This window comes from Molothrus ater, chromosome 18 (assembly GCF_012460135.2).
Source record: "Molothrus ater isolate BHLD 08-10-18 breed brown headed cowbird chromosome 18, BPBGC_Mater_1.1, whole genome shotgun sequence".
Lineage (NCBI taxonomy): Eukaryota > Metazoa > Chordata > Aves > Passeriformes > Icteridae > Molothrus > Molothrus ater.
In genome coordinates this window covers 12,705,977-12,719,785 of record NC_050495.2, presented here as the reverse complement: position 1 = coordinate 12,719,785, position 13,809 = coordinate 12,705,977, and the positions used below count along the sequence as shown (strand labels likewise).

Sequence of the window (13,809 nt, the reverse complement as noted above, 5' to 3'; positions counted from 1 at the left end):
GCTGGGCTCTGTGATCCAGGCTGGAGAAGGACCCAGGCTTTTAGAACTGATGTTTCATTTCCTCGGGTGTTGGTGCCCTGTTTGTTCCTGATAAATTCAGGGTGGGACCCTGCCTGGGTCCAGGTGCTGGAGCTCCCAATGGAGAGCCTGGGGAGCTTCCCTCAGCCCTGCTGCTGCTGTGCTGGAGGTGAGGGGCAAGGAGTGGAAATACCCCAAGGTTTCTCCACAGTGAGTTTGATTCATCTCTCCTTGCTGGTAAAGTGTGGGGTGAGGGAGGCCCTTGGCTGTCCCAGGAAGGGAGCTGGGTGCTGCAGCTCCAGGGGCAAGGGGGGATCCTGTCCAGCTGCATCCCAGAAGGCAGCTCTGGCAGTAGGTTTGTCCAGGAGGGCTGTGCCCACTGCCAGAGCATTCCAGGTTTGGCTGGGCAGGGAGGTGGTGGGTCCAGATTCATGAAGAGCACGGGTAGGAGCCAGCTGCCTGTGGCCAAATCCTGCCTGGATCGCTCCAGCAGGGCAGGGATGTGATGGCAAATTGTCACAGGAGCGTCAGCCCCATCCTGGGATGTGGCTCTGACAGGAGCAGGGACTGGATGTGACAGCAGCCTGGAAACAGCCTTGGCTGCAGCCTGGATGAATTCTAGGTCCAACTAGAGAATGTTTTTATCCTTGCAGGCAGGAGCCCTGGGCTTGGGCTCAGAGGATGCAGGATCAGCCCCGTGTGTCCTGTCCTTACTTCCACCTGCAGGACAGGTGGATTAACAAGGGCACCCAGCTGGCTCCTCTTTGGGAATGAGTGGGAGTCCCTGGAGCAAGGGAACCCTGCCCCCAAGGAAATGGGAAGTGGGGACCCCCTAGGGACTGTGGGATGCTCCAGAGTGGGATCTGGGCCTGCTCTCTCCAAGCTTGGATGTGCATCCCTGTGCCCCAGCCTGGCACAGAGGAAGAGTCCTGGGGAATGTTGAGGGGCTCCACTGACTGAGGGGGACAGTGGCTGCTCTACTGGTGGCAGCCAGGACACGCTCTGGACACCTTCTGAGGCCACCAGCACCAGCAGATCAAGGAACTCCCACTCCAGTCCTTTCCATGGATTTTTTCCCCAGTCAACATCCAAATCCTTCCCTGTTCCTCACATTGACTGGAGCTGTGCTTTGATCAGCCCCCAGACCTGTTCCTGCTCAGTGTGCTCCTGTCCTGGTGGGTTTTCCAGCTGATCCAGGAGGGGTTGTTCTACCCAACACTTCCAAACTTCAGGGCTCCCCAGATCCAGCTTAAATTAGATAGAGTTCTCTGAGGCCAAGCTCTGGAACCCAACTGTAAATGAAAATTCCAGTGTAAAACACAGCAGTCACAGCCTTTCCTTGCTCCCAAGGAGGTGAGCTGCTCTGGAAGCAGAAATTCCCAATAAAGGCTGAAAGGCAAGAGCAGAAGCATTCCCTGCTGAGCTCCAGCCTGTCCAGGGGGAGGTGAGAGGGGCTGCCAAGGGGGATTCATTAAAGTTGGGGTTTTCCCACAAAAACTGCAGGATGTGTGGCCGACGGGCTGAGCCAGCATCACCCTCAGGATGTCGTGGATTCATGGAGCTGTGTAACTCCCCTGGGGGGAGGAGGCTGGGGATTGCAGGGTGTGTGGGGGGTGTGTTACAGCAGTGGCAGGAGGTGACAGTGCCATGGATCACCGGGGTGGGACACAGCCACTGTGGGCTCATCCATGGGAAAAGGCTGTGGGAGGAGGGCTCCAAAGCAGGACAGGGGCTGAGGCTCCTTCCCACAGGGATGGCTGCTCCCTGATCCCAAGGGATGCTGCAGGGATGGACACACTGTCCCCGGGGTGGAGGTGAGGAGCTGCTGCCCAATAGTGAAGCCCGAGCCAAAGTGCCTTTGCTGGAGCAGGAGCTGGAGTAATTTATCGGGAAGCTTTTAGGGAAATGAGCGGCTGCTGGGCCCCTGCCAAGCGCAGCCCCGCTGGGCTCTGCCCGTGTCCTCTGGCAGCTCTTGCTGGGAGAGGGGGACGGGAACTGGAGTGGGAATGGGGACAGCATGTGGACTGGGGTGAGGACAGGACAGAGAGACAAAAGGAATGGAATGGGGGTAGAGATAGGGTCAAGGATGGGCACTGGGGGAGGGGAGAGGGGCAGGCATGGGGAGGAGATGGAGATGGGATGAGGATGGGACAGCAGTGGGGATAGGAAGAGGGGAAAGGGACAGAGAGAGGAATGGAAATAAGGATGGGAGTGTGACTGAGGATGGTGTTGGGGATGGAGACAGAGACTGGGACGAGGAACTGGACTGAGACAGGGGTGGAGCTGAGCCAATCCCACACTTCTTGCAGCACAAGAGAGAGAAACAACCATTACCAACTTCTTCCCTTCCTATCCCCAACACTTCCCAGAGCTATGGAATCTCTGCCCGGCAACCCCCGCTGGGGTTGCTGCCACTTTTGCTCCGTTGTTCCCATGTCCACAGAACCCATGCAGGGTCCTGCTCCCTCCCACCTTCCCTCGCCCGCGGCAGCCCCCACCCCCCGGCACATTCCCTTTGTTTTCGCCTTTCCTGGCGGTCCCTTAATTGAATTATCCCGGAGCATCTCTGTTGCAGCAGCCGCAGTGATCGTCGCCTCTGCGGCAGAGCAGGGACGCGGCTGGGACCCCGCTCCGGGATCCCGCCTGCTCCAGGATCGGGAGCTGCCATTCCAAACCTGCCCCAGGAAATCCGTTCTGCCGATTCCCATTAAAATTAATTGAGCAGCTTTGAAACGCTGAGCTTGGGGGATGGCGTTATTCCTTTTATCTAATTTTTTCTTTTACATTATTGTATTTTCTGGCAAATTAAATTGTCCTCTTTTTTTTCTTCTTCTTCTTCTCTTATGTTTATTCACAGTGTCTATAATAGACCCTGTTAAAAATATATATATATACACACATGTCTCTGAGGCCACGTGGCTCCTTTGGAAATGCCAGTCCATAAAAAATCCAAACTTTCTGCAGGAGATGGATGAAATTTCATTACTGATGCGGAGCCTCCCGCACTTTGCGAGGCAGCCGGAGTGATTTCATTGCCGTGGAGCATTTCCCATTTCCATTTCTCATTTGGACGTTCGCTTCAATTTGTTTGATAAATTAGAGAAGATCAAAAAGAGGCCCCACCCAAACCCCAAATCAATAAAACGCCACCAGTTCCTCCTGGCATCCCAAAAATGGGGTGTCCCCCTGTGCTGCAGCAGGGTGGGAATTGCCACGCTGGTGCAGGGAAATGAGTTTTCCCCATGGGAGCACCAGGGAGGTGAAGGTGGGGATGTCCCAGCCCCAGTGTCCTGGGATGGGCTCCTCCAGCCCCATTCCCAGTGGGAAGTGCCCCATTGTAGGGGAGCAGCAGCTTTGCCCAATTCTCTCCCAGCCCCAAGCACTTCCCCTGTTTTTATTTATCCCTTTAATCTCTTTGCCATTAAAAATGCATCGCTGGGGGCTCGGGGAGGGCGATCCATTAGGTGGGAATGGGCTCCCACAGTGCACACAGATGTGAGGCTGTGAGATTCCCAATGTCCCTCAGCCTGGGGGCTCACGCCAGGGGCCAGGCCCCAGTGGTGTAAATCAGGAGTAACAGGGTGCTCCCTGCCACCAGCCTTGGGGCAGGATCCTCAGCTTGGCCCAGGAATTGTGACCCTGTGGAGCCTCTCTGAGCGCCCCAGACACATCCTGGTTCCTGCTGGAATTACTGTTAATCCAGGTGAAAGCACTTCTGGGAAGGGGCTTGGGCTGAGCATCCTCCTCATCGAGGCAAAGGGGAGTGAAACATTCATCAAACCAAACATAAAATATCAGGGCATGAGACATGGAGAGGGGGATAAAAGCTCTGGGATCCATGGGAAGAGGCAGGAGTGGAGTGGGGTGGGGGATGTAGGAGCTGCTGGGAAGGAGCCAGGTCCCACTGCCCCAAAGTTTAGGGATGCTCCAGCCCCCAGAGTCTGGGGGTCACAGCCCCCCAAACCAGTGCCCACCTCCCGTGCCAGGAGGACTCAGCAGCACCCACGGGTGCTCCCAGGGCCCCACCCCATCTCCCTCCACCCCAGCATCTCCAGGAGCCCCCACAGCCCAGAGCGCTTCAGAAATCCCAGATTTATTTCAGATCGGAAACAACCAACCAGGAAGAACCAAAAAAACCAAAAACAGAAACAAAAAACCAAAAACAAAACCACCACCCCAAAAACCCCAAAAACTCCAAAGAATGAGAAACGGCCCCAAATCCAACCAGTCCGTGCCCAGGTGGGTGCTACATACAGGCTGGGGGTTCCGGGGCGTGCGGGGCTCCCCGGCCTCGGGGTCGCTCCGGCTCTTCCCAAGGGGGGTCGGCTCAAAGTGCATCAAGCAGGAGGTCAGGAATGTCCCCGCACCGGGCAGCTGGGGAAACCGAGGCACGGCACGGGGACAGGGAGGGGCTCTGGGGGGGGTGGAATCCAGCCCTTGGCAGCCAAGTCCATGCAAACGCTCCCGGCTCTAGGAACCATCTCAGGCGCGTGTATTGCTTAGGGGATGATTTGGTTTATCCTAAATATGAGCTCTAACGCTAGATCGGAGAATCCGACGGGATCCGCCGCGGGAGGGGGCTCACGGGGCTCCATGCACGTCACATGCACTCACGGGTCGGATTTTGTCTGGCGAGGGGGGTCGGTGTCGGTACCAAAGTCTCCGTGCTCTGCCAACAGCAGCGACGGCGGCGCCCGGCACGGCGGGGCCCCGGCGCGGCTCTGTCCCCTCGGCTGCCCCCCGCCCGGGGGGGTCACGTCTCTGGGCCACAGATGGATGTACATAGAGATATTTATAGATATTTATAGGTGTCTCCTCCCTCGCTGTCGCTCCGGGTCCCCGGCGGCGGGGCTGCCCCGTTACTTCATCCCGCTGCGCAGCACCTGGTTGGCGGCGATGAGCATCACGCTGATGATGAAGGCGATGGCGAAGGCGCAGATGAGGCTCTTCCGCACGCAGGTCTGGCGGATCTGCTGGCTGGAGCAGGCTGGGGGTGGGACAAACAGCGCGTTACCCCCATCCCAAATACACTCTCCTGGTACTAAGGGTAAGCAGTGCTATCCCCGTGGTTTGGCATCCCCGTGGGGGGTTTGGCATTCCCGGAGCCCGGCACTCACTCTCCACGTCGACGGGGCACTCCTCGGCCGTGCCCATGTGGCTCTCCTCCTCTGTCATGATGATGTTCTCGATGTCCTTCATGGACAGGTGCTCGCAGAAGGTGTCGTACAGCAGCCGCTTCAGCTCGTCCACCGTCAGCTTCTGCATGTCACACTGCGGGGACCGGGGGACTCGGGGTGACCCCATGGCCGGCAGCACAGGGGGCTCTGGGGTCCCCCAGAACCTTTGGGTGTGGTGGTTTGGGTGGGTCACCCTGGAATTGTCTGGGAAAGGCCTGGTGCCGTGCTGACACCCAGCAGAGCGGGGGCACACAGAGGGTGCTGGCACCAAATGTGGCCTGTTCGTGACAGGGGCACAGGGGGTGCTGCCGGACACTGATCCTGAACCTCATCCTGCTCCTGACCCTGACCCCCGTCCTGACCTTGACCTCAATCCTGACCCTGAACCTGTTCCTGACCCCAGTCCTGACCCTGGCCCCACCATTAAACCTGAGTCCTAACCCTGAGTCCAACCTGAACCCTGATCCTAAACCTAGCCTTAACCCCAACCCTTAAACTATTGCTGACCTTGACCCTGACCCCAAGGATTACACTAACCCTGAACTGGAGCCTGAGCTTGACCCTAACCCTAATCTTAAACCTAATCCTGACTCTTAAACCAACCCTAACCTCATCCTTGACCCAGAGCCTGACTTTCACCCTCAGCCTGACCCCAATTCCAGCCTTGACCCTCATCCTATCCCTGATCCCAACCCCAACCTTGGCCCTGACCCTGAGCCTTCCCTCGTGCAGGTTCTCAGGTGATGCCCCAGGAGGGGATGGGGGTGTCCCTCCCTTCCCTTGGGGACAGGGGTGTCCCTGCCTTCCCAAGGGGACCAGGGGTGTCCCTGTGTTCCCAAGGGGACCAGGGGTCTCTCTGTGTTCCCAAGGGGACTGGGGGTGTCCCTACCATCCCGTGGGGGACAGGGGTGTCCCTACCTTCCAGAAGACGGTGTCGAAGTCGGTGCCGTGGAACTTCTCTGGGATGCCCGAGGTGGAGAGCTTGGGCCCCAGCAATGTCACAAACTCCTCAAAGTCCACCTGCCCATCACCTGTGGGACACAGGGCTGGCTGTCACCCCCTGCCTGGCCATGGGGCACATGGGACACTCCCCCTCCCAGAAAGGGCCCCATGGGTGGTCACAGATCCCCAAAACCAGTTGGGGACCTCAAGATCGGCTGGGAACCTCCAGCAAATTTAGGGAACTTCCAACTTTGGCCAGGATGCCCAGCATTGGATGGGGTCCCCAGTGCCAGCCAGGACCCCAGGTCCCACTGGGGACACCCTAATACCATCTAGTCCCCCCAGAATGTAATCTGGGACCCCAGTGCTGGCTAGGGAAACCAAACATCATCCAGAACATGAACATGAGCTGGACCTCAGTTCCAGCTGGGACCTCAATGCCATCTGGAGGCCTCCCAGGGCTAACTGTGGACCACAAATATTGGCTGAAGACCCCCAAAACCAACCAGAGACTCCAACACTGGGTGGGGACCTCCAACAAAGTTTGGTGTCCCCAACACCAGCTGGGATGGCAACACTGGCTGGGGTCCCCAGTGCTGGCTGGGACTCTCACTGCCAGGTAGAGCAACATCTGGGGACCCCCAATGCCATTTGAGCCCCCTTCCAATGTGACCTGGGGACACCCAGTGTCACCTGGAGCCCCCAGTACTGGCTGGGGAAGCCCAGCACTGTCCAGGACTCTGAACGACAGTTGGAGCCTGAATTCCAGCAGGGACCACAATTCCAGCAGGGACCCGGTGGTGGCTGTGACCCTGGGGGTGGCTGTGACTCTGGGGGTGCCTGGTGGCCGTTCTGGCCGTGTCCCCTGGCAGGGGGGGACGCTGGCATGGGGCTGTCAGGGCAGCACTAACGATGAGTAATGAGGGGAGCAGGCGCCTTGGCAGCGCTGCCGGAAAGGCTTTTAAATGGGGGAAAAAGGAAAAGCAATAAATTAAGGAGCTCCTTCAGGTCCTTATGGGTGAGGGAGGGGTGGGGACAGGGTCACGGTGACAACGAGTGCTGGAGGATGATGGGTGCTGGGTGCTGAGGACACGACCCAGGGTGCAGGATCCACCCCTGGGTGTGGGATCCAGCCTCGGCAGCGCGTCCCATCAGGTCTGGCATCCCACAAACATCCAGGATCCTTAAATCATCCCAAACAAAGCTGCAGTGTCAATGATGATGATGATGATGATGATGATGATGATGGTGGATGAGGGGGAGGCTCCAGCGGGAGGCAGAGCCTGGCTCAGTCTCATCCCACGTCCCGTGTCTGTCCAGCACGAGGGGTGGGAATACGGGAGCATTGTGTGTTTCACCCAGCTGGGGGTCCCGTCCCCGTCCCCACCCCGGCTCGTGGGGGCTCCTACCGTCCATGTCGAGGCGCTGGATGATGACCTCCAGCTCCACCTCGTTGGGCATGTACCCCAGGGAGCGCATGGCCGTGCCCAGCTCCTGCTTGGAGATGAACCCGTTGCCATCGCGGTCGAACACCTTGAAGGCTTCCCGGATCTCTGTGCGGGCAGCAGGAGTGAGTCTGGCTGAGCTTCCCGCTCCAGCCCCCACGGAACCCCTGTGGGGGTCCCGCCTGCCCCCCCGGCCTCCCCAGCAGGGTCCCACCTGCCCAACAGACCCCAAATATTTGCCCCAATTCCAGTCACCCCGAGCACCCACCCTGCCCCTGCTACTGCTGCAGCCGAAACTGCGGCGTTCTGCCCTAAAACCGCGGCGTTCTGCCCTAAAACCGCAGGCGTTCTGCCCTAAAACCGCATCCCTGGCTGTGCCTGAGCCTGGGGTGCCACCAGGTGGGCACTGCCACAGGGGCATCCCCACGGGGCCGCAGCATCCAGCCGGGAGCATCCCTGAGGATCCACGGGGGCTGGGGACTGTCCCCATCCCGGGGTCTCGGGGTGGGATTGTGCCCCATCCCATGGTCCTAGGGGTGGGTCTATGCCCCTATCCCGGGGTCCAGGGGTGGGTGCTGGAGCTGTGCCACACTTCACCCAAAAAAATCCCAAATCTTGGTGAAATTGCTGCAGTGTTCAGCCCTGTCTGGTGCAGAGGAGATGGAACTGGGAGCTTTGGGGGTTTCTGGCTCAAAAGGAACCCCTGGGATGTGGGGGAAGATCCCTGCAGGGTGGCAGGGAGATGCTGCAGGGAAACTGAGGCATGGCCTGAAGTCCCTTGACTCCACCCCACCTCCTGCTGCACTCAGGACTCTGCTCCTTTTTGGGGCAGTTTCTGGCTTTTTGATGCCACCTGATGTGCGAAGCTGGAACCAGGCTGATGGGAAAGGACCAGGGAATTTGTGTGGGGGACCCTGGGAAGCCAGGCCAGGATGTTGGTGCCTCTTCCTTCTCCATGTGGCTGCCAGGGGGACTCGTGCTGGAGAATCCAAGTGGGAGAAATGGGCTGTGAACTTTGGGGTTGGGGAAAAAACCCATGTTGGGTGACAGTACTGAACCCAAGTGCTTGGGAACATCCCTGCCTGGATGGTGTCACATCAGTGATGTCTTCAAGGTGTTTTGGGAGACTTTTGTGGGATTTTGGCGTGTCAGTCTGAGCTTCTCCATGGCCAGTGTCCCTGCCTGGGCAGGGAGATCCTCCAGCTTCTCCCTGTGCTCCTGGGGGGCCTCACTACACTCCAGGCACCCCCAAAATTCATCCTTCAAGGATGCTCATCCCAAAGAGTTCCAAGGTGGCTCCTCATCAGATGGCTCAGGGAGTTGGGGGACAGGCAAGGACAGGCCCTGGCAGTGGCCAGAGTGGGGTCCTGGCTCCCCACTGAGCACCCCCTGCTCTGAGTCTGCTCAGCCCCAGTGTGAAGCCATATCAGGATGTCACCGGTGTCCCCATGCCAGGGGGACAGGAGGAGGTGGCAGCCCGTGGGGGTCTGGCACCTTGTGGGGTCCCCCTGGGGCTCCCAGCAGTGCCATCGGTCCCCACTGCTGAGGGAGGGGGGGACACCGACAGCAGGGACTGGGAGAGCTGGGACAACAGCCCAGGGACACGGGGAGTGGCACAGGGACACCAGGGAGGGGTGTGAGCACACACAGACACACGGACAGACTCACGGACAGACACATGGGGAGACACACAGATAGACATGCACACACAGACACATAGCCACACACATAGACACACTGACAGACACACTGACAGACACATAGACACACAGACACACAGACACACAGACACAGCTGCAGGATGTGCACATACCCCACTGCAGTGAGGCTGGGACACCCCTGGCAGTGACACCGGACCTGTGCACACACACACACACACACACACAGACACACAGACACACAGACACACACACACACACACACACACACATACACGTGAACACGCACACAGACACACAGACAGACACACACACACACTCACACACAGACACACACACACACACACACACACACACTCACACACAGACACACACACACATAGACACACACACAGACACACACACAGACACACACACAGACACTCCTTACGGTGATGCTGTACTGGTGTCACACAACAACACCTTGCAGGGATGTGCCCAGGTGTGCAAAAACACACACAGACAGACAGACAGACACACATATACAAACATACACAAACACACACAAACACACACACAAACACACACACACATGAACACGCACACACAAACGCACACAAACACGAACACACACATAAATACACACACAAACACACACACACACATAAATACACACACACACAAACACACACATAAATACACACACACACAAACACACACACACACATAAATACACACACAAACACACACACACACACAAACACACACAAACACACACACCCCTTGCACGGACACTGTGCGTGCCCACACAGGGACACAGCCAGAACATGTCACAGTGATGCTGTACCTGTGTGCACACACATTGCAGTGACACGTGTGAGTGTGCACACAGCCCAGCACCTTGGAGCAATGTGCTCGTGCACACACACACGGGTGCACTCACAGCCCCCATGCACAGACGGGCATGTGCATGGATACAGCACACCCCAACAGCTGGCAGTGATGCTGTACCTGTGCATGTGCACACCCCAACAGCTGGCAGTGATGCTGTACCTGTGCATGCACACCCCAACACCTGGCAGTGATGCTGTACCTGTGTGTGCACACCCCAACACCTGGCAGTGATGCTGTACCTGTGCATGTGCACACCCCAACAGCTGGCAGTGATGCTGTACCTGTGCATGTGCACAAACACACAAACACCTTGCACTGAGGTACTGGTGCATGTACACACACACTTTCCTTGCAGTGATGCTGCACTTGTGCACACACAGACATGCACAACCACAATGCAGTGGTGCTGCCCCTGTGTGTGCACCCCAACACCCGGCACAGCTGTGCTTGTGCATGTACACACACAGAGACACACACACAGCCCCCCTGCAGTGACATCCCTGTGCCTGCACACCCACACCTCCCTGCAGTGGTGCTGCTGCACTTGTGTGTGCACACGCATGGACCTGCACAGCCACGCCACAGCAATGCTGCACTTGTGTGTGCACACAGACACACCAACACCATGCACAGCTGCACTCGTGTGTGCACACAGACACACCAACACCGTGCACAGCTGCACTCGTGTGTGCACACAGACACACCAACACCATGCACAGCTGCACTTGTGTGTGCACACAGACACACCAACACCGTGCACACCTGCACTTGTGTGTGCACACAGACACACCAACACCGTGCACACCTGCACTTGTGTGTGCACACAGAAACAGCCCCATTGCAGCAGGGCTGTGCTGGTGTTTGCACACACACACACACACACACACACACACACACACACACACACACTCTCCCCAGCACGTTGCAGTGATGCTGTGCTCGTGCACAGGCACACAAACCCCCTCTGCAGCAGGGCTGTGCGTATCAGCCCGTCCTGCTGTGCTGCTGTGCACACTCACACAAACACCTCCTGCAGCCAGGCTGTGCATGGGCACACACACGTGCTGCAGTGACACAAACACGGGCCCAGCCACAGAGACTGACACAGCCACACACACGGTGACGCTGGCACAGCCACTCACACAGTGACACTGGCACACACATGGTGGCACTGGCACACACATGGTGGCACTGGCACACACACGGAGCCACTCTGCAGCGAGGCCGTGCATGTGCATCCAGACGTGTGAGCACACAGACGTGTGAGCACACCCCAGCACGCTGTGCAGGCAGGGGGTGTGCCATGCCTGTGCACACACACAGGGCCCCTGCAGTGAGGCTGTGACAGGCACGTCAGCGCACACGCACACCCTGCAGAGCTGCACACACACTCACACACACACACACACACACTCAGAGCCCTTGCACGCTGGTGTGAGCGCCTGCTCGGGGCTCCCAAATGGACTCTGGGGTTCTTCTCACCCCCAGCCCTGTGACTCCCTGCCTCGGTTTCCCCACGGAGATGCCAAGGGCTCCAGGTTTGGTGCTGGGCCAAGGGTGCTCTCCCCAGGCAGAGTGGGGACATGGTGGGGTCACCCCCCCGTGCCTCAGTTTCCCCCCTGGTGCCGGGTCTGGGGCCGGGGGTGCTGCACCCCTTTCCCCCGGGTTCCCCAGGGACACCCCAAAGCCAGGCACCGCCAGTGCCCGTCCCGCCACCCCGGCAAACTTTTGGGGTGGAAAAAGCCATTGTGGCGGCAGCGAGCTGAGCTCGGCCCCTCTCATCGCACGGGTGGGCAGAGCCCCGCCGGCCGCTCCTCCCGGCCGGAGTCCGGTGACACCGGGACTGCGTGGAGCTGCCGTGACCCGGGGGGTGGCACGGGTGACAGCCACCCCTCGGGTCCCCCGCGCCACCAGCCACTGTCATATTATGACAGCGGGGAGGGGGTGACCCCGCCGCGCCGCGGAGGGGAAAGCGGCCCCCCGCCACTGCCGCCGGTCCCTGCTGTGTCATATTGCCACAACCGGGGGCCCGGGACCCCCGCACGCCTCCCCGCTTCAGCTTTCCTCCTTCCCCTCCTCCTTCTCCTCCTCCTCCTCCTTCTCCATCCATCCGCATCCCGCTCGCCCTCAGCCTCCCCACGGCGCCGGGGGAACGCGCACCCCGACTCCCGCACAGCCGCATCCCGCGGGATGGACTTCCCGGACCCCCAAACCTCCTCACCCCGCAATCCCACGGGATGTCCCCGTCACCCCCTCCGATCCCCAGGCAGCCCCGCAGCCCCCCGAGCCCGCTCACCCTCCAGCTCATCCTCGGGGATCTCCACGGGGCGCTGCTCGGCGAGGATGTTGGGGACGGTGTAGATCCCCCGGTACATCAACGCCGCCGTCACCGGGTGGAAAGGCATCTTCGGGGCTCCCCAAAACCCAAAGTTTAAACCCAAATCTCGTCGGGTAGAGGGGGGGCTCCCCCCAGTCGGTACCGCCGGACGCTAAACACAAGTTGCCGGTACCCGGCGCCCCCCGCCCGGTACCCACCGGCCAGGGGGGGCCGGGGCGGGCGCTCCCCGTCCTCCGGGGCCGGCGGCGGGACGGGGCTGGCGGCCGAGCCCCTCACGGTGGAGTCAGGGCGCGGGGGGGCTCCGCTGGGGGCGGCCCGCTTCCCCCGCGCACATGCCCTCCCGAAGTGGAAACGGGAGGTGAAAGCATCCAAGCCCCGGTTAAATCCCGGTGCAAGCGGCGGCGGCGGGGGGGACGGCGCTGGCCATGCCGCTCGGGGCCCCCCCTCCGCCCGGAGCCCCCCCCACCTCCTCCCGGGGCCCCCTTTCCGCCGGCCCCGGGCCGCTCACAGCCCCCGGGGAGCCGCTGCCACCGGGCCACGCTCCCCGGTGGGGCCCGGCATGGCGGGGCCGAGGCTGAAGGCGGCCTCTTCGTCCTCCTCCTCCCTCCTCCTCCTCCTGTTCTTCCTCCCCGCCAAGTGTCCCGGGCAGGCCGGGGCTCGCTGCCGCCGCGGTTCAGCCCCCGCCGCGCACCCGCCGCCCCCCCGCCGCCGCCGGCAGCCGGAGCATCCTCGGCCCCGGCCCCGGGAAGCGGCGGCGGAATCCGGGGAGCGGCGGCGCCGGGCGGGTTTTGAACGGTCCCGCCCGGGAAATGGGGCTGGGGGCGGGGGGGAGGTGGGGCCTCCCCCGGGGGGGGCGGCGGGGGGGGGCAGTGCGGCAGCGAGGGGGGAGCGTCCCGGGCCGCAGCGAGGGGCAGTGCGAGATGCTGGGGGTGCTGGGGGGGCTGGGGGTCGGCAGGCAGGGCTGGGGGTCCCCGTGGCACCCCCTGTCCCGGCAGGTGCCACCCCGGGGTCCCCACACGCAGCACGCCATGGCCGGGCAGTTGTCACCCCGAGGTCCCGGCACAGGGCACTGTCACCATCCCAGGCATCCGGGACTGTCACCATCCCAAGGGGCCATCACCCGCATGTGGCACCCCAAACCCAGACAGTCGCCACCCCCAGGTCCCCGCACGCGGCACCCCTGGGCGCTTGTCACCCCTGTGTCCCCACACCTGGCACCCCAGGCTGCCACCACCCCAAAGCCCCTGGACGTGCCACCCTGGGCCAGCCACCACCCCGAGGTCCCCGGGGTGCTGAGAGGTGACAGGGACCCCACGGCCAGACCTCCTGCTCCCACAGCAGAGAAAAAATGAGCCCTG

The 13,809-nt window shown here is 60.6% G+C and overlaps 1 protein-coding gene across 1 annotated transcript; it reads right to left on the bottom strand.

Moving 5' to 3' along the window:
* Positions 1 to 4,091: 4,091 nt before the first annotated feature.
* Positions 4,092 to 13,212, bottom strand: CABP7 (calcium binding protein 7). Its single transcript, XM_036393513.2, has 5 exons — positions 12,410 to 13,212; positions 7,547 to 7,690; positions 6,114 to 6,226; positions 5,136 to 5,289; positions 4,092 to 5,005 (listed from the first exon to the last, which is right to left on the bottom strand). The coding sequence occupies exons 1-5, from the start codon at positions 12,516 to 12,518 to the stop codon at positions 4,878 to 4,880; spliced, it is 648 nt and encodes a 215-aa protein (XP_036249406.1). The 5' UTR covers positions 12,519 to 13,212; the 3' UTR covers positions 4,092 to 4,877.
* Positions 13,213 to 13,809: the final 597 nt, after the last annotated feature.